The following is a 21,313-nucleotide window of genomic DNA, read 5'->3' as shown; positions in this document are numbered from 1 at the left end:
TTTTAAAACCGCTTTATCCAACACAGAGTTGTGGGGGTGCCAGAGTCTGTCCCTTCAAGCAACAGGCATAAGGCACGATACACCCTGGATAAGACAGTCCATCACAGGACAGACATTTACAATTCACTGAGTATGTATTTATATCCTATACACTACCCTAGACAACTGCCAGTAAATAACCAAGAATAAAGAACCTCCTAGGTACTACTGCAACTAGTCTGAAATGTAACTTGATTATAATTAAAAGGGAGTGGTATTATCTGTTGTAGTGTCATTTACGTCATGTGCCTTTTTTCTACTGTATCAATTTCACACATTGCAAACTGTGCATTGACATAACCATCCTACATATTCCGAAACTGCTGTTTCAGGCAAGCATATAGCTGTGTTTGGATCTGTGAATAGCTGCTAAGGTAAAAACATCCTGTTCCCTCTCACAGCCACAGGGTGGAGCTGTTATACCATAGCTTAATCTGTACAAAGAGGGGATGCAGAAAAAGCTGAGTTAATTGTCATGTGTGTGTTTTAATACTGAAGCTTCCATGGAACTAACCTGTAAAGGAAGTGCTGATAATAATCAGGCATTAGTATTACTTCACCACACACCAGACACAAATCGCTTCAGTCGGTGCCTGCTTTCTTCAGGGTAAGTTCTTTCCTGATTTTAAAGTGTGTGAAACAAGCCAACAAGTAAATTTCAAATGAATTGTTTTTTATCTATTTTTTTGCATTTGTGTATGATCTTTATCATATTTTGGTTTTAGCAGAATTTTAGTTTTGTAATGAGAGGTGGAATTAAAGAAGGATGTGTGCTTCAGGTAAATCATTGTCAACCTACAGTTGTAAGATTAAATGACAATGCAACATGGTAACAACATGGTAATGTTAAAATATTTTAAGGATATAAATAGTTCTGTGTATCTATGTTTATACATTGAAATACCAGTTACTGAAGCAATGTTATTTGACATAAATGTAAAGTTCTTTCTTCATGTAATCTAGTTACATTATTTATTTAGAATGCATTCTTGTTGTTTTAACAGAAGGTTTAAAGTGTTTTTTTTTTAATTGAAAACTTTTTGTTGGGTGTGTGAAGAGATGTACGTACTATATTTATACTGAAGAATACTTACAGCCTTTTGAGTTCAGCTTGAATTGCTTATTAAAGTACTTTTCTACTTCTGCTGCCTGGAGAAAAATGCAGATCACTTTCAGAAGTGCCAATGATATTATATATGTGACAATATAAAGCCCTACAGCAAGGAATGAAAACATTTTTAGAAAGTAATGCATGTTACTTATAAAAGCAAATAGGAATATGTTGCTTCATTCAAATGTTTGCTTTTCAGTATATCAGCTCTCTATAGAACTGTCCCAGCTACAGTACGTACTATTAAACTATATTAATTTTAAAAGGAAGAAAAAATTGTGATAATTTCAATGGAATTAATTTTAAGGAACATTAGGGTAATGGCTGGCCATTTGTTAATGGTCTTAGGTGGCACAACTAGTGCTCAGACTTCACTTGTACACCACACATTTTTGAGTACATACTCAAAGTGAAGTGCATTGTAAGACATTTTGAAAATAAAATGTTTGAAAGAAAATATGCACAAAATATTTGTACACTGGCTGCTTTGTGCTTAGTCCTGTCTTTTGTTTTGCAACTCTTTTACCATGAGTTGATGCAAATGGTGAATCATCTAGAAAATATGTGTTGACACTGCTACTATTGTCATGCACAAATACAGTAATGCGTGCGCTAGAATGTTCTCTCTGATAAAACAGAAACAGATGTTTAATGCTTATAGTTTCCTGAAGGTGCTAACTGATCTCTTGTTTTTTTATTCTTAATTTTATTAGAGACCCTGTAGATACGTCAATATTCAATTTAACTTCACTAGGAATGGCAACACCCAAGAATAAAGTGACCTGAGAGGATTATGGAGTAATTAGTGAATTGAACTTGGTTGTTGTAATCCTTCCCAGAGTTTCATTACAAACTCCATTTAAATTTATTTCCAGTGTGGGGAGGTGTGATGTGTCAAGAGGCTTCAGTCTTTTATCCTGTTTATACTTTGTCCTGTCATTAAATGCCTGATAGATGGGATATGAAGCATACCAGTGTGCTATTGTATAATCTAGTGATCAGCTTTGAATATCTAATTGGATATAATAGAAAGCCAAAAGAAAGCTGAATTGTCTGAGACCCACAGTGTCTGAGGGTTCAGACCCTCCTGATGATTTCTTTACCTAGATATCCTGCTGAACCTGCTTGCTGTGACCTTGTTTTGGATAATGTGGTTAGAAAATAAATTGATGGATCATTGGATCCTAATAAATGCGAGACAGAGATGAAATATGCAGCGTGTGTTTGTTGTAGTTCACCTGGTTCACCTTAATGGCAAAGCTGCCCAGATTTCTGTAATTGAGAAGGTTGAGCTAGGAAGTTGCTAGAGTCCTGAGGTGTGTACCAGAGAGATGCACTACGGGAAGTCCCAGTTGTGAGACTTATATACACAGGCAAGCAGAAGTGTGCAGGATTAGGATTTATCCTTCCTCCCAGGTTTCTATTATAACTTTGTTATAATTCCCTTTAGGTTGAGGACTGTACCATAAACTTGAACATGTAGAGGTTAATCTCATAGTGAAAAGTAAATTATAGCCTGAAGCTACTGTACTGTATATCTTACTCCTAACTGGCTAACCTCTAACGCTAATGGGAGGTCTCCTGGGAAAGCTAAGGTTGCTGCTGGAAGGGGTGTTAGTGAGACAAGTAGAGAGTGCTCACCGTGCTGTCTGTGTGGGTCCTAGCGTCCCTGTATAGTGTTGGGGACATTATACTTTAAAAAAATCTTTAGGTGCTGCCCTTCAGATGAGATGTAAAACTAAGGTCTTGACTTGATGTGGTCATTTAAAATTAAAAATTTCTTTTGAAAAGAGCAGGGTTGTTAACTTCAGTGTCCTGGCCAAATTTCCCCCTGGCCTTTACCCTTTTACCATGGCCTCCAAATAATCCCATTACTTCATTACTCTGTTCTCCTCCCCACTGATAGCTGATGTGTGGTGAATGTACTAGTGCTACACATTGGTGGTGGTGGTGGAGGGGAGTCTCCATTACCTGTAAAGTGCATTGAGTGGAGTGTCCAGAAAAGCGCTATGTACTTTAAAAGCAAGGAATTTATTATTGTTATAATTATTTGAGAAAAACACAACATTTAGGCTAATTAAGGTGTGTGTTGGAATGACAGCAGAAATTTGAGGCAAATGGTTGGATAAGGTAAAAGAAGAAAGATAATATTGAATAAGATGGAAAGGTGGAAAGGGGTCTTACAGATGGAAATATGGCAGATTCTGGGTGTACAGAAGGTAGAAAATATGTAGATAGAGTGATTTAAGTATAAATTAGTTCAGTTCAATTAAATTAGATCATTGAGAGAAGGGGGAAAGTTTGAAACCTGTTAAATTCTGCATTCATTCCAAACTAGGAGTTTTTGAATCGCTGTTAAAGGATGCAGTCAGTGTACTCAAGGCCAAAGAGGTAAAATGAGAAAATACTGTATCATCTTGGAAAGATCTTTGATCCCCACTTCTTTCACTTATTCCCTGGAAATGTTAGCCAGTCTCCTTACTGTTATGCAAGTGTACTTTGGCAGGGCACGTTCTGCAAGATATCCCGATGTTTCCATGAGTAAGAAGATGAATTTTAATACAGAAAATGTGTGAAGTTAACTATTTCATTGTATAACAGGATTACAGTCTGGGTGGGACACCAGTCCACCACAGGGCAGACAATTAATTGAACTAACGAGTTGCTTGATTGAAACTACTCAATAGTTATCATCTTAAATTTCTCATGAAATTTAATAATGCAGCAGGTCTGCCACATCACTGTGCCATTATGTTATTGTACCAACAATGCTTTAAGGGCCTTGATCTAGAGAAAATTTGCTCCCAAACAAATTTCGAATAACATAAATTGATTAAATTAATAAGAAATAAAATATTAAAATGTGAACAAAAATGCTTAAAATCATCTTTGAATATTTTTCTTTTGTCTAATGAAGTTTATGTGGCATAGTTCTCTCACTGGAATTTAGTACTTTTATTCAACTTCCCTAGTGTAAAGGTCATTGTATAATTTTAATTTTTGTTTTCTGTTTTCTAAGTGTTAGAAAAGATTTCAGTGTGGTTGATTTCAGTATACCATGCATATGAGCTACAAAGACAATATTGTAAAGACAGTTTATTTGGTTTTTTTCCACAAGAAAAAACACAGTTCCCTGTCAAAATGTAATCTTCCCTTCCTGTTCTCCTGATTACTTTAAACCTTTGTTGGAATGTAAAATAAATTGCTGATATTGAACTTTATAGTATAAGCCAGGAGAAGGATTCCACTGATTTAATCATCTTTTATGAGATAAGCATAGTATATAAATGGTTCTCATCTAGGTCCAGGACAAACTGTCTTGTGTTTCACTCTAACTGAGTTCTTAATCACAGGATAATGAATACCACCTGGGGCATATTTGTGAATTTGCTCTCAGTTCTTAAAACAATTGGGATTTGTATTTAGTATCAACCCTGTATCAATCTCTGAGTCTTAGACCTGACTGTAAGCTGCCAAAATTTTAACCAACTGGACTTGTGCAGAAGAAAAATAAAACACTCATCGTAGAAGTGTTTGGTCCTTTGGTTTGGTTGTCATTTCCACGAATTTCAATTACACAAGATTTTGGAAATGATTTTAGAAACAATACCCTCAACTCAAGACTGAGTACAGAAAATAGTTAAAAGACTAAACAACCAAGCAGATCAATTAAAGTAATCAACTACCACATTCTCCCTGTGTTTGCATGGATTTACTCCAGGTGCTACGGTTTCCTCCCACAGTCAAAAGACACATGTATGGCTCTGGAGTGAGTGTGTGCATGTTTGTGTATGTGTATGCCCTGCAATGAGCTGACATCTCATCCAGGTTGTATCCTGCTTTGCATTTGTGTTTTGCCAGAATAAGACATTGATGCATTGATGAATATATACTTGTGATTAAGTATGCAGTTTGGAGCAGTTTGCAGTTCCAAGTATGCAGTTAAGTATGCAGTTTGGAGCAGTGATGTGAAAGACGTTCAAATTGTCACTTCAATGGTGTAACCCTTTCTTTTTCTGGTTCTTTTCAACAGCTAGATATTTAAGTCATGAAGTTCAAAGCCACTTTGAAGATTGCAGTGTCTTTGATAATCTTAATGTACTGGAAAGCATGCACAGCATCCAATAAAATTGCAGGTAAGCATCTCTTGGACATTTCATTAGAAACCTGGATTTCATTAAGAAAAGAGTAGAGTATTTGACTAATCCAACTCAATGCTTGATGGCCATCCAAAATGGTTTTGATTTTGAGTCTACTTGGAAAAATCATTTAACGAGGATTGCTTACATGGGCATATTTCTTAATTAGACTTTATATAAGACATTTTACAATCAAAAATACAATTGCAAAATAAATAATAGAATATAGAAAACATAAACCTATATATAGAAAACAGTATTGTTTGTGGGTGAAAGGAAGTAGCGGAGTACTGGTGGTCACACTAAATGTCTTGCTAATTGTCATTATTGTGGCAACACTAATTTGCCAGTCAAGCTCTTCGGTAATAAAAACTAAATAAAAATAAAGCTGTTTGAGATTGAATTTTAAGAATAAGAGGACTGCCGGGAAGCCAGTAAAACTAGAGTAGACAAATGGAGACACTGAGAGATAGGATAATGAAGAGAATAGATAATGTCAAAATTACTAAATTGCATTAAAGTAAAAATGGCAGCCAATGAGGAATCAGCATATTGATTGCAGCCCACAGTGTGCATTAAAATAACTTGTACTGTATGCTCAAAGGCTGATGCCCTGTCCAGGGTGTACTCTGCTTTGAGATTGCTGGTTGTCAGGATAGGCACTGGTTCCTCCGAGACCCTTAATTGAAAGAATTGGTTAGAAATTGGATGGTTAAATGGATGTTTTTTTGTTTAAATCCAATTAGTGGTGTTTTGCACTGCCTTTGTGCATCAGTATAAGATTTACTTCTTTATATAAAAACTCAAAGGAACATGAAATGACAAGCCAGCCCACCAGACTTTGTCAAGAGATCCAATGGCACTAATTGGTAAAAAAAATTGTAGTCGGATTGGAACAGTTTTTCCTAGAATTGTAGAAATATTTCAGCATACAAATTTTGCAACTAACCTTACAGATATTCATGTACAATATTTGGTGTTAAATTAATTTAAGCTTAGGATGATGCATACTGTATTTACACATTTCACATACCAATAGGAAGACCATATTTTCAAATAAAGTGAAACAAAATTAAGAGACATACAGCATCAATGTAATCAATGGGGAATAGTCTAATATCCAAGCAAACAGCAAAAAGAGTTATATGAAATATACATCTAGCTATAATCTAACCGACAGAGGTAATCCTAATTAAAGCTTTAACAATGTTTAGGTCAAAAACACAAAATAAAAGGAAGCAGAGGCTGTATGGACTCTAAATAAATCTATGTACTGTATAAATGAATTTAAAAGAAGAAACATTTCTTCACCACAAATATTTCAGCATTGCACTTAAGCTTTACATACGTTCTTAATAGATTAAATACTTTATGTGACTGTATAATGCAGTATTAGGCAACTATTATTGTTACTATAGTAGACTTTTCCAAGGTCTTCCTGCTGTTTTAAAGTTGTAACCTTTAAAAAAAGTGAAAACAGTTTGAATCAAATCAAAAGTACTGTATATCTCAATTCTTTTCCATTTTTAGTTTCAGTTGACCCTCCAACCAACCTACAGATACTTGATCCTGGATACCTTGGACATCTTCACATTACATGGCAACCCCCTGCCAGCCTGGAAAATGTGAAAAACTGTTCAGTGCGATTTCAGCTTCAATATTTCAGCACCTATGAAGGAAGATGGGTGGTAAGAAAATTATTCAAAATGTACCTAGAAATGAAAATTGGGCAAGATTAAAAGGATATTGGATGGAAAATGTCAAAATGTTAGTACAATATGTAGATATTGGATGTGTTATATCTGTACTGGCCTGCTTTATTAATACAGTAAGTGAGTCCAGTTGTGAAACAAAGAAATCCACAGCAGAAGTGACTCTAGACATTCCACTGACATCTCTCAATAGAACCATGATAGATTTCCAATAGTTCTGCATATTTACTTATCTTTTAAAACTGTGATCTGGATCAAATTCATTTTAAAAAATGACAGAGGCTACAACAAGTTGCAAGGTGAAGCAATACTGCAGCACAAGATGTAGTGAAGACAACCAAGGCAAAGTCAATTAGAACTTTTTATAATTCCACTACTGTAGATGCTCAATGCTGTTCACGTAGGGAATACAATGCTGTCCATGAGGGAATACAAAGTTGTCAAAGTTGTCAAGTTGTCAAAGTAGACGAAGTATACACTCTTTCATGGAAGGCTCTTCTTCTGAGAATGGAGGACACAGCGTCCCGTGGAAGTTTGTAGTTTGGACCCTATGCGGAGCGGCATTACTAAGAAAAGAGAGGAGATGGATTTCTGGAAAACACACTAGGGTTTATTAATGGTGGAAGAATTTAGTGACAGTTTGTGTTCCGGTGCTCAGGAAAATAAACAAGGCATGCAAGTCCAGGCGAATTCACAGGGAAATTCAGGGTACAGTCCATAACTCCAGGCCGGGAAATCCATTCATCCAGACACACAAGAAACATAAACAATCCAGGAAGGCATTGGGCTAGGTTCTTCTGGCCCCGGGCTCAGAGGTCAGGATGTCTCTGGTAAGGCTTAGGCCCTCTGGCTGTAACGAAAGTGTTCTTTTCGGACCCTATGCGGACGACACAATCCGGGGTAGAGTGAGAATACACTAAGGAAAAAAGGCATGCAGGAAGCGGGGATGAAAACAGGGGGGCGTGTCCATGAAGTGCTGGGGGTCAGGGGAGGTGTGGCCGAGGCAAACGATCCAAAACAGAGTCCAATGCGAAACCCAGGACGAAAGCAAAAGGTCCAAAGCCGGGCAGTCCATCCGAGACTGACGATTAAAAACGGGAACCAGGTCGGAACCGGCAGGGGGAACGGGAACAGGAACAGAAACTTAAAACCATAACGGAGCCAGGCGCATCCAGGTCCCGGGCTCACACAATACGGAAACCAGAGCAGAGCCCTGAACTGAGTGGGCGTCTGGCTTTTAAGGGGGGCTGGAAGGAGGCTGGAACAAGGGGCAGGTGCACAAAGTCCGAAGTGAAAGGTCCGAAGTGAAAGAGCCGGAGCGCCCTTAAGGAGGAGGGACTACAATCGTGACACAGGCATCTCCATAGGCAGGCCTTCAGATCCATGTTCCAATGCTGAGCCCTGACCACAGGATTACCTAGGCTTATATACAAAAGTCCTAACAATACACACCAGGAGCTAATACAGACATCAGACTAACATAAATCTCAGGAAAGGTTAGAATGCCCTCTAAAGGAGGGATGTTAACCCTGACACTATCCTGTTGGTTAAGTAGCTTCTTGCACTCTGAATTGTACTTCCTCTTGGTGTTTGTGTTCAGCTGCTAATTGCTGATATTAAAACCTTAAGAATATCTGAATAGAAGCAGTAGCCAGGTCTTCGGTTACCTTCACTGGTTAGAGAGAAGTGCACTAACAATAATGCTACAGTACGTGTGAGATTACTTGCATTAGCCATCTTTCCCCTCGCAAACCACAATACAGAGAATACAAGCTGCTTTTACTTGCAAACAATGTATTCAAAACAAATGAAAAATTATTATGCCTCAAAGATTGTTCCAAGCATTTGATGGTGTAAAGAGCCACAGCAGTACTGTATATACAGTACAATTGCTTCAGTTTTGCAACATTTTAGCAACTGGAAATTCACTTAATGCTTTATAGTTACAGAATATTCCCTGTAACAAAAAATTTACATTTCAAATTTGAAATAAGAACAAAGCAGAATAAATAAGTAATTTTAATGTTTCTGGTCAATATGATATTAATCTGGTATCCAGCAATCCTATTCTATGGAATAAATGTATACATTATTCAAAGAGGTGCTAAAATAGCAGGAAATAATATTAATATTTTGTTATCTGGAAAAGTATTCAAGAACAATTGCTGTGTTCATATTTCAAAAGATCGCTTAAAGCTGTATAATTAATAACTCATGTAACAACACCCTAATGTACAATTATGAGAAGATGGCCTTGTGCTCAATCCAGATATGATTGATCTGCCACTCCTTTCACCTATGAATGCAAGGCACTTCTGTTTTTATAGCCGGAATCTGACACTATCAGCCCAGAGGGAGATGCTGTTACTGTTTTTGACACTACTGTTTTTCTCTAAATTCAACATGTGTTTTGTGTCATACAGTACCTTGCATCAGACATTATATACTGTATAAAAAATGACTGTATAGTGAAACAGTGGCAAGCAGAATCAATCAGTATCTGTTGACAACAATAAGAGCAGATATGTTCTGTGATCTGATACAATGTACTGTAGCAATAGAGGTTATGGCTCTGGACTAATGATGGAAAGCTTTTGAGTTCATGTCCTAGGAGGGATGCAGTTTGTTATACCTATGAGCATGTTCTTCCAGTGATAGCAGGTTGCATAAGCAAATACTGTAGCTATATACATGTAAGTATATAAATGTAGCTATATAAATGACATTGTCTTCCAAATAATGTATTTATTAAATAAATATAGAGGGAGTCCAGCTCTCCATGAACAAAAGTGGATTTCATTAACTTCTAAACCATTCATATGACTGTGTGGGTTTTTGTCTATGGAACTGCTAAGACAAAGAATCAATAAGTGCATCAGTATGTGACAGCACAGAGTAGACATACCTGTAATAGTCCTTATGCTAGTCAGTCAAATCACTTTGTTATCCTAGTCTTAGACAAGGCAGCTTTTTTTGTCTGTCCGATCCATCTCTCTAATCATGTCTAATCATCATCTTGTATTGTGCTTCATCCAATTTACCAGAATGCACTCTTTTCTAATGCAGACAATCAGAACTAAAAATTTCAACTACAGTGCACAGTTTGACCTTGGGAAAGAAGTTCAAGTTAAGATCCAGACTTTGTTGAGAGGACAGTGCTCTAATGGAACAGATTTGCTAAGCTTGCCAGCTGAAAAAACAGTACTGCCTTCCAGGAATGGTAGGTCAATGACTTTTGGAATGAAACCATAATATACTTTATCGGTTCCTAGGAATCAAATTAGATTACATAAACAAACCAATGAACATCAAATAAATGCTGATTCCAATAAATGTTTAATACTTATAATTATGAGAAAACAAACTCTGAAGTCAACATTTGCTAGAAATATCTTTAAAGTCATTTTCACATCTCTTTTTTACAAAACCTCTCAGGGACTGGGTATCTGTGAATTATTTCGTAACAGCCTATATCAGTGGCTATTGTGTTGTATATTCCTTTGTTGGGTAAGAAAAACATATTCAGATTTATATTTTCTAATGAAGAATTAATTAATATCATTAATAAAATCAAAGTTTCTATTACTAATCATTACATTATATCATTAGGTTAAAGCAAGCAAAAATATTTGATTCTTTCTTAAACCACCAAAATGTTTTTATTTATACAGGATCATCAGAATCCAAGATTAACGATTTCAGATGTATTTTCTATTACCGGGAGTATATGGAATGCACATGGGTGAAGGGAAATGAAGTCCAACCTCAGTCTGAGTACTTCTTGTTTTATTGGTATGTTTCATTTTTTTAAATGAAACTAGTCAAGTAAAAGTGAAACAAAGAATTTATTCAGGCTTATTACCAAGTTAAAATAAATGGCCAAGTTAAACTTTTGTTTTCAGTTAATAATTTAAAGTCATTGATATCCTAGTGTTTTCTTTTCAATTTTGCAAGGACCAGTTAGTATGTCTGTTAATACAGTTAATGTTAATGTTAATGTCATCGGAAGTTTGGCTCTACTCTTGTGAAACCCGTATTGCTCACAAACACCAGCAGCTTTATGCAGGTTTGATTAGTAATTTACAGCATGTCACAACTGTGAGCCTGCATTCAAGACAGAACAAAAAAAGTGTCTGAAGCCTTGGAAGTATTATAGAATGGGCTTTGAAAGACCAGTGTAAAGTAAGATGCAACCAATATAATCATGGAAAATGCTGATGACTAGTGAGGGGACTAATGTTACATGGCACAATGCCTAGAGTATGGGCTATTCTGATTGCCATCAAGGGATACATTTTCATGAGAAAACATTTTTCCTTGTCCGTCTTTTAATTCCACAACCAGTATAAACATGTCAGCAATTAAAAAAGTAATATAATTCCCTGTCAATGTTCTCAAAAAGGCAATAATGAAAGTAAGTTAAATTTTATTAACTTAAATGAATAGCTGAAAATGCCCTTTGCACTTTTTACTAGGCATAATGGAATGGATCAAGCAATGGAGTGTCCTAAATATATCCGGTCCAATGGATTAAATGTTGGATGCAACTTTTCCAGTAAAGAGCTTGTTGAGTTCACTGAATTCAACATATGTGTGAATGGTTCTTCACCCAAATCACCCATGAGAGCTGCATATTTCACACTGAAACCACAGAATCTAGGTAAGTGAAAAAGCTGCAGATCATCAACACATCACTTTCAAAAACGATCTAGCGTTTTGGGGGCATTGTGGACAGAATGTCAGTCCATCACAGGGAACACACAGACACAAACACATTCTTACAACAAGGGACAATTTTACATAAGAGAATTAACCTAGAGTACCAGCATGTCTTCGAACTGTGGAAGGAAACGCAGGAAACCCGAGGAACCAGAAAAAACTTTTTTGGACAGATCATGCAAACTCCATGTAGATAGCACCGCAGAATTTGAACCTAGGGCCCCAGTGCTGCGATCCTAACCACTGTGGCACCATTCCACCCCAAAAGCTGAACAGAATTGGAAAACACACACAAATACAGTGCATATACTTTTATATCTTATACTGTATGTGTGTGTACCTGAAAAGTTTGAAAAACATGTAGTTTGTCTGCTCTCCATGTATTTGTGTGGGTTTTTCTCTGGTTGCTCCAGTTCCAAAGACATACTGGTTAATTGGTTTCAGGTAAATTGGCCCAACCTGAGAGTGTGCGTGTTTGTGTCTCTGTACAATGTGCTCTGTGATGGACTGGTGTCCCATCCAGGGTTTACTGCTTCCTGAGAAAGCCTCCTGCTCCCTCTCCTAACACTTTGCTGGATAAAGCACTTAGAAAATGGATAGATATTTGTTAACTCACAGCTGTCTGCAGGGTAAGATCAAGGGCATTTTAAATAATTTCATTTGGTTAGTAAAACATCCATCTGTTATTAGAAACTTGCTTATTTGTAGTAAGAATTGGTTGTTGGGGTATCATACCCTGATCTAGATACCAATCCATTGCAGGGCACACAAGCACACAAACAAGAAACACATAGGGACGATTAAGATTAACCCCACCAACATCTCTTCAAAAAACACTAGGAATCTGGAGCACCAGGAGAAAACTTGCTTGAACACAGAGAGAAAATAGATACAAGCCCCGGTCCAGATTTGAACTCAGGACACTAGAGGTGGGATGCAGACAAACTTAATTCCATGCTACCTACCATGTATAGAAAATATATTATATATGGTTGTGGTTAAATTTGGGCTACAACCAGCAGTCTAGTTCATTTATATCAACTGTCCATAGTCCTCTCAAGTTCTTTGAAAGTTATATGGCTTGTGCACTTCCTTTAACTACAGTATGGGCAATTTCATTGATGCCTTCTTTTGTAAAAAGTTATAAATATTTAAATGTTTTCATGATCTACACTACTTTTTATTGGTTCTGGACGAAGAACCCACAATTGTGACCCTTTCTGCAGTCAGGCTATTCGTAAAGATTTTGTTTGTATGTGTTTTGTTTTTCATGAGTATAATTACAGTGTACAGTATATCACATTTTTTTTCTGTTTTCTCTTCTTTATCCAAGTGAAACCAGCTGCCCTTGAGATTCTAAACTTGACAGCAACAGACAATGAGAAAATCCTTTTGGAATGGACACCACCTACAGGAAAAATCCCCAAACATTGCTTGGAGTACGAGGTTCAATATGGGCATGAAGACAGAGAATGGATGGTAGGCTCTACTATATTTTGCCTTGCAGTTAAAAAGAATAGCTTGGAAAGTGTATTTGAGTTCTTGAGTTTTCTTTATAAATTATACCACAGGTATGGCAGTCCAAAGAAATTGCTATTTTAATGTGGAATCCAATATCTGTAAGGATTGCTTTAGATTATATTATTCTATTTTCCTATTGGATGGCAAGTGTCACACCAGGATGTCAAAAATGGCTCTACAGTGTCGGCTAAGGGTGTTTTACTTGAAAGGTATTGATCCGACCTGACACAACAGGGACAAGTGTTTCATTTGGAGACTCCGTGCAATTGATTTAGTTTCAATTAATCAGGCTTTGTTTCTTTCATCTAGGATTCATCTAAGAAACCTAACTTATAAATTACTGAGATTGTCTGTTTGTGTTTTCTTTATTTCTGCAGAATCACATAATTAAAGAAACAACATTTGCCATTGTTAGCATTGACCAAAGCAAAAAACACTGCTTTCGACTTAGAAGCAGGATGAATATGTTCTGTGCAGACAGCGAAGTCTGGAGTGATTGGAGCAACATTCAGTGTTTTACTGGTAAACTGCTACAGTTATCCTCGATTGTTTCATTAGGAAGCTATACTAAACAAGTACCATTGTAAACACCAGTTATGAGGTCTTTCCTAGTTTTCCAGGGAAGTAATAATTTTTCTAATGCTGTCTTAAACCAGGAATTCTCAGACAAGGTAGGCTGCTGGATCCATCCCAGATACTAATGTAATGTTTCATAGCCGTTCAGGGACGCCAAATAAATAATCATAGTGGCTCTCTGAAGGCACCAGTTCTGTAGGGTTTGGGCATTTACTGAGACAATTTTCAATTGTAGCAGTAAATCACAAAGTTGATTCTTTTGATGGCTTTAGAATCCAACCATGCGATATAACTCAAACAACGCACACACACAGGTACTAATACACGAGGATACATTTATTAATACATAGAATATGCATATAAACCTAACAGATCTTATCGAGAGGGTTATCAGAATACAAAAGATATATATTCAATCAGTTACGAAGAGTTACATATATCAAGAGGACATACGTTCAGTATATCATTCATTAAGACCGTTTCATAAATGAACTTGGTTATAACTTCTACATTAGATACTCAAAACAAGTACATAACTCTTAGGAATTAAATTGATATCAACTGGTTGGGATAACAATTGAATTCTCGAGCTGTAATGCATTGAAGTTGAATACTCATCCAATCTTTGGGGATTCAGATCTCCTGCGGGCACAAAGAAACAGTTGCAGGCTGTTGCTGTCCAATCCGCGCTCTCTGGCTGTGTGCCAGGCTGTGCTGTGCGGCTTGCGACGGTGCGCTGCTGATGCTCACTGACCGGCTAGTTAGTGTTGGCTTTAACTAGCAAAGTTTGTGCACAGGAGAAAAGATGACTGTGGGTCCCAGCAAGTCAGGAAGAGGACCGGTTCGTTCCTGATGAAGAGCTAGTTCTGAATAGTGATTCAGTTGTCCACAGTTCTGACCTGTTCACGAGGCCTGCTGCTGGTGCTAACCTCGGGTGGATCCTCTGGTTATTCTCTGGCAACCTCCGCTCTAGACTCTTAGAACAAAGGAAAGTTCTGGCACTCAGACACACTGGCCGTTCCGTGGTTGTCCGGGCTGAGTCTCAGGATGGTCAGGAGGCGCGCTGCGAGAATGTCCTGCCCTTGGGAGCCTTCTGCTCCTGGGCCGTCCTGCCCTGGAATTCTCCTTTGAATTCCCTTTAGAACAGTCCACAGAATCCTCTCCAGAATCTTACTGAATCTCCCGAATCTGAATCTCCAGGCCTGTGTTGCCTGTTTTTACCTGGAGGAACTTCAGCTCGTTGATTGGCTGAAAGTTCCATGGGCATCAGAGTCCCACGTGGGTTACTCAGCCCTACCAGTCCCTGATTGGTTGATCAAGGTGAGATATGAGTCACTTAGTCCTGACACTTAGTAATGCAGTCCAGATGTCCATCCGGCACTCCCTAGACTGATAGGCGCCAGTGGATGACCATTGATCATGATAGCCAGACTTAGCTAAGTGCATCCCCCTTTGGGAGCTGTCCTAGGAAACCTTAAATCACCCTGCACTAATGGTCTCTCTGTGGCTGCACCACAGAGATGAACAGAGAAATGGGGCCTCATTTGGGAAGCTCAGAAACACTTAATTCTGCCTTATTATTAAGCCTCGCCGCTACACTAAATATACACATAGGATGAATTTAAATAAATACATATAGTATGGGCGATATGGTGGTGCTGTTACTACAGTAGCATTGTTGTGTTGCAGTGCTGGGGCCTTGGGTTTAATTTTGGACCCAGGGTACTATATATGTGGAGTTTGTATGTTCTTCATGTGCTTATGTGGGTTTCATCAAGGTGCTCCAGTTTCCTCCCACTGTCCAAAGACATACTGGTACAGTAGGTTAATTGGCTTCTGGGAAGACTGTCCCTGGTATGAGTATGTGTGTTTCTGTGTGTCTGCCCTGTGATGGACTAGTGTCCTGTTGAGGGTGTATCCTGTCATGCACCAGCTGCTTGACGGGATAGGCTCCAAATCCCCATGCAACTCTGAATTGGACAAAGCGTTTAGAAAATGGATGGAATATAAGTGTATATCTAAACATATTTCTCCTTAGAGAACAAATACAGATGAAAGGGAAAACTATTGAAGCTTTTTTTTTATTTAAAAACTATTTCGCTTTACCATATCTGGTGTACTGTGTTGTCCCCTACGCCCATGTATTACATAAAGCAGATGGATGAATACATATCCAAAATAAAACAACAACATTCACAGAAAATATTAAGACAGTAGTGGAAAGTTAAGTTCCCTACTCACTGAAAACAGTGACTTACTAGTTACTAGTTTTAAAATAAACTCATAATGACTGGTCTTTGGCATTAATTTAAAAATAACAAATACAACATCAGTTCTCAAATCATTTGTAGAAAATATTAAATCTTAAACTTTTGTTTTTTATTTCTTTGTAGGTGTAATGAAAGAAAAAGACACCGCATCAGAAGCTGTGTTATTCAGCGTGCTAGCTGCTACAACAATTTTCCTGTTCACGGTTTTCCTATGTTTACTGATCAGGAAACGAATGTAAGGATATTACTGTGCGTTTTTTCCTTTACCTTTTGTCCTGGTGTTCATTTTGAAAATCAGAAAAAACTGCCCTCGTTTGAACAAAATATTGTAATAGAATGCTTCCTGATTTATTGGAATACAAGATTACAGGACTGTACAGTAGGTATAAATTAAAAACAAACTGCTTCTAGTCACAAGGATAAATGGTAAACATTTAAACATCAGTCACAAATGAACAACATACAGTACATAACTGACTTACCAGTCAACAAATCAATTCAATAACTTCTTCATTAACTAATTTTTCTTCAGTAACTACTATCTTCATTGGGGTAAATTATTGTTTTAACAAAAGACAATGATCCTACATATCGCAGAAAGATTAATTTCAAAATTCTGTGACAACATATCATCAACCATCAATCACAAATCTTTGCCCCTACTGTATACTGTACTGTAAAGCAAATTCTAAAAAGGTTTTTACAACACATATAAACTAATAACATCAATACCAAATTAGTTAGTTGGGCTGAAAGGTCTTCTCTTGTTTGTAACCTTTATTATATTCCTATCAGTTATGAAAACTAAAAATTGTCTGAGTCTCTAACTGTTTTATTATATTTTTTGTCTTTCAGGTTCAAACCCAAAGGCATAAAAGATATTAGTCTGCTAGGAGTAGAGAGCAGCCAGAATTGAGACTCTCTGCATTTACCATGAATGATGATTTTTTCCACTTTGAACTTTGCTGTTAAAAAACAGGAGTGTGTTAATGCAGATACTGAACACCACAGCAGATGTTTTGTAAGTGAAGAGCATTAATAAATAAAAAAAACGTTGCTTAATTACCAACGATAGAAAGAAAGATCCTAGGTGGGTTAAAATTAACAACACCTACTAATTAAATTACTTAGATAAAAATTGAATCTGTTATCTACAGTAAGATCATAAAACCGGGAATCCATTCTTAAATAAAATGAGTCTTTTGATTTGATTCTGGCAGAGATTGTTGTTGCTGGACACGATAGACTGGCTGTGTGACTTATCACTGTTATCACATTTCTTCTCTTGAAATGGAAATTGTTTTCTTTTCATGAATGTTCAAAAGTGAATGCTGGTTTCTTATGCACTCTAGCAATTCGATATCTAAGTGATGTCATTGTGCAGAATATTGTGAGCAATAGTCATGGAAAATTGCTTAGCAGATAATTCTGCATAGAGTTCTTTTCTTTTGTTTGCTCTTAGAAAAGATGTACTGTACGCTTAACAACACAACCATTTACTGGATAAAATACTAAATCTTCAACTAAAACTTCAACATCATTAGATATGTTGTAGCCTAATGACTGATCTCTTGTTTTATGGTTGCATTCAAAACCACAAATGTAAAGGTTTGGTTTGTTTTTGTTAGTTCCTTACAGCTTGGCTGAGAGAATGGAAATGGAGTGCACTATATAGTATAGAATACACTACACTATATTGATATAGATTTAGTTTTCTGTGTCCAGTAGATTTTGTGCAGATTATATTGTCATTCTAAAGCTTTGTTTATTCATTTCATGCTGTACAGATAACATAGAAATCTGGAATTTCCAGAAAAATGATATACCACAGTTAACTACACTTTAAACGTCCTCACACTACTTTGCCAAAGTGCCCCAGCTAAGCTTTTATTGTGACATTGTTGAAGCAGTAAACCGAAATGTCTGTATCAACTTCAGATCTTGGATAACTTTCTTCCTTTGGACTGACGGAGTTTATATTGGCGCAGAGTTTTTCAAAATAATGAGATGTTAAACTGCTCCTGGTCATCCTGCACAGCTTCATGGTCAATTTCTAAAATGTATTTAAGACCAGGACTTTACCTTTCTCTTTACCTTTCAGTAGTTTAGTTAGATCCTAATGAATGGGGTAAAGGGATGAAATATGTAGAGCTTGTTTGAAGTGACTGCCAAGCAGAGGGTATGGCAGCCTAACTGTGAGGATAGGCTGCCCAAACCCCTCACTATTGCAAGGATTCAGCTGGGAACTTTGCTGTAAGGGTACAAATGGGGAGGCAAGGGGGTTACAAAAGAAATAGTAGAAGGGAAGACCTGGGTGGCAGACTTACTGTGTATACATAGGCAAGTGAAAGTGTGAGAGATTAGGATCTAAACTTCTTCCTGAACTTCTTTTATAAATTCCATTAATTACCGCTAGTTGTTTTCCTGTCCCAGCAAGGTTGTTATCATCACTAGGCTGTTGCACAGTATCCCACACAGATTGTGTTTAACCTTAAAAAGGAGTGAAATACAGTAAGATTTAGATTGTGGTGAGAAAAATAGAGCTGTGCAGTCTAATCATTAGCTGTGACTGATGAATCCTAGAAACCTTTTGGAATGCTGCCTGACCATTCCATCAAAAACATTGATTATAACGATGGCTGCTGTTGCTGTTTTAAAAAGGACCAACAACAGTTTGTGGTGGTATTCATAAAATCTTTTGAAAAAATACATGATAATAAGAAACACATTATTTGCCTTGCACCAGTTGAAAAGTTTTTCTAAACGTATAAATAGAATATTCCTAATCCCGTTCATACTAGCATGTTTTATACCTTTTATACCTACCCAAATAGAGGTTATCCACCTTTATACAACATGCTGTTTCCTATTTTATAATTAGTCCTCAAGCCATGTGTGTACATTACCTTGTACTCCTGTGGTGTTTAATTTAAGAATTAACTTTTTGTGAGACTAAAGTTAACAGCAAAATTAACAATTTTAACCAAATCTTTTGTAAATCTCCATAATGTCATGTTCACTCATGTGATCAACTGCTCAAGTTGATTATTTGATTAATTCTGGTACGTTTAATAGGATCCAGCCTGTCTAAAGCCACACTGTCAGTCTCTTAACAGTGCAGTTGTTTTTAAGTATTTTTCTAATGTAGCTCTAACTCTCATTTCCTAAACTTTACATATTCTATTGTAAGAGCCTGCATGAAACATTATTTACCATGTTACTCATTTCATTTTCATCTATTATCTTACAAACATTCTCTGTAGCTTGGTATTATAGTCTTTGAATATTGAAATCATTTTTAGGAATCATCTTTAGAATGCTCTCTGCCTTCTTATTGTTTTCACAATTTTTCTATTAAACTATTCAGGTTATGTTTACCTAGACTTGATCTTTTTGTTTTAAGTATAAAATTTGTGAGTTTTAACATTATGATTTAGAAGTACAATTGTCCTTATTCTATTATCTGTAATAATCTATAAATCCATCAGCTCCAACTTCACAACACAGGCTTCGTTCCTTTATAGTCAGCTTTTCTCAAATTAATCACAAACGTTTGAGATTTAAAGTATACTGTAAATACATCACCATATTATAGTTATAATTACCAAGTGGTTTATCTGTTACCTATTATCTTAGTTATATCCTGGTTGCTTGAAACCACCAAATCCACAAGACCATCTTCTCTCTTAGAAACCTTTACAAATCGGCCTAAGAAGCAATCATTAAACACCTCAGCCTGTTTCAGTTTCTGTGTGCCTCATCATTTATGTGTGAAAATTGAAATCTCACAGCCGTGTAACAGACACATGCTATTATCATGTAACCATTACTGAAGTCTTTCACAAAAAAGACAACCAGGTGCATTAATTTACTTCACCCTTTGTTTAAATGCCCACTAAATGATTACGATGAATACTTTATCATAAAGCACTTTGCATCATGAAGATTAATATTGCTCAACAGTAAAATTAATGATTTTCCAAAGATATATTTGTGGGTTTGCAAATATGGATTCATTTACACAAATTAATTATACTTCATTTATGCAAACGGGTCATTACATCAAATAAAATGTTATGCAGTTAGTTTCTTTACAGACTGCAGGCTTTAATGGGTGTATGGTTTTATTTTTCATGTTTATTAATTCCATCTGCTTTGTGAATATTAACAACACAAAATCTCTAAAACATTAATTGCATATTGCACCTTGAATTCAACACAGTTAGCTTATATATGAGTTGTTACATATTTTATGTTTGACAGATATAGGTATTTTATTTCAAGATGAAAAAATATAAATTAGATAATTGACGAGGCACTTTTACAAATTTACTTAGTGCTGTGTATTAAAATATTATTCCAAAATTAATTCGAAACATATTAACATAAATTATGTAACACTCTAAATACAATATTGTATTGTATTTTAGCATTCCACATACAGAAAATTATCAGAATTGCCAATGTTCTTGCCAGCCTTATTTAATTTTTGTTTTTATCCTTCTAAGCTTTTGAATGTGTATTTGTCACCTATTTATTGCAGAAAATTGTAATGGTCAAAAACAGGATATATTTTTGTAACTTCCACATATTGATTGTTGGACCTAACTGTAATATTTCGAAAACACATTGTTAAATAAATTATTAATATTGCTTTAGCAAACCATTTTGGTGCTTTTTAAATCTGTATTGTCATGTCATGTCATTTCCCAAACTGGTTTAAATCATACTGTGTCACAGGAAGCCAAAGCCTACCTGGCAAGCAACAAGCGCAAGGCAGGGTACACCCTGGACAAGGGCGCCAGTCCTTCACAGGGCAGGTGCAAGTCAATCATACTGTACATGGGGACAATTTGGAGACTATGGTAAAGGCTGAGGGGGGAAATTTGGCCCGGACACCAGGATAACTCCCTACTCTTATCGAGAAATGCCCGGGGATCTTTAATGACCACCGAGAACCAGGACCTTGGTTTAATTTCTCATCTGAAGGATGGCGCCCACTACAGTATAGTGTCCCCACCACTATACTGGGGCATTAGGATTCACACAGACCATAGGGTGGGCACCCCCCTGCTATTTTATTTTATATCGGTATTTTACCGAGTGTGTTTTTGTTAATGTGTCATATGTTTTATACTTATTAGACAGTACTTCTTTAAAATAAAGAATACATTCTCATCATTCAAAGTCTGCCTTTAATGAAAATGTTACTATAAAAATAAGACA

The 21,313-nt window shown here is 36.6% G+C and overlaps 1 protein-coding gene across 1 annotated transcript; it reads left to right on the top strand.

The window, feature by feature from the left end:
* The first annotated feature begins 531 nt into the window (after positions 1-531).
* On the top strand, positions 532-20,751 carry il13ra2 (interleukin 13 receptor, alpha 2). The gene is made up of 10 exons (XM_088925650.1): positions 532-646; positions 5,184-5,286; positions 6,820-6,977; positions 10,068-10,221; positions 10,673-10,793; positions 11,477-11,661; positions 13,054-13,199; positions 13,619-13,763; positions 16,211-16,322; positions 16,943-20,751. Exons 2-10 carry the CDS (start codon positions 5,199-5,201, stop codon positions 17,001-17,003), a joined length of 1,170 nt encoding a protein of 389 aa, XP_088781776.1. The 5' UTR covers positions 532-646; positions 5,184-5,198; the 3' UTR covers positions 17,004-20,751.
* The last annotated feature ends 562 nt before the right edge of the window (positions 20,752-21,313 follow it).

This window comes from Atractosteus spatula, chromosome 9 (assembly GCF_055471065.1).
Source record: "Atractosteus spatula isolate fAtrSpa1 chromosome 9, fAtrSpa1.hap1, whole genome shotgun sequence".
Lineage (NCBI taxonomy): Eukaryota > Metazoa > Chordata > Actinopteri > Semionotiformes > Lepisosteidae > Atractosteus > Atractosteus spatula.
This window is presented reverse-complemented; position numbering and strand designations above follow the sequence as displayed.

Bases quoted from the DNA above. Each gene is read 5' to 3' on its own strand.
- il13ra2 (XM_088925650.1), top strand. From the start codon at position 5,199: ATGAAGTTCAAAGCCACTTTGAAGATTGCAGTGTCTTTGATAATCTTA. The intron at 10,222-10,672 runs GTAGGTCAATGA...TTATTTATACAG, and splicing joins AGTACTGCCTTCCAGGAATG to GATCATCAGAATCCAAGATT. The intron at 13,200-13,618 runs GTAGGCTCTACT...TTATTTCTGCAG, and splicing joins ATGAAGACAGAGAATGGATG to AATCACATAATTAAAGAAAC.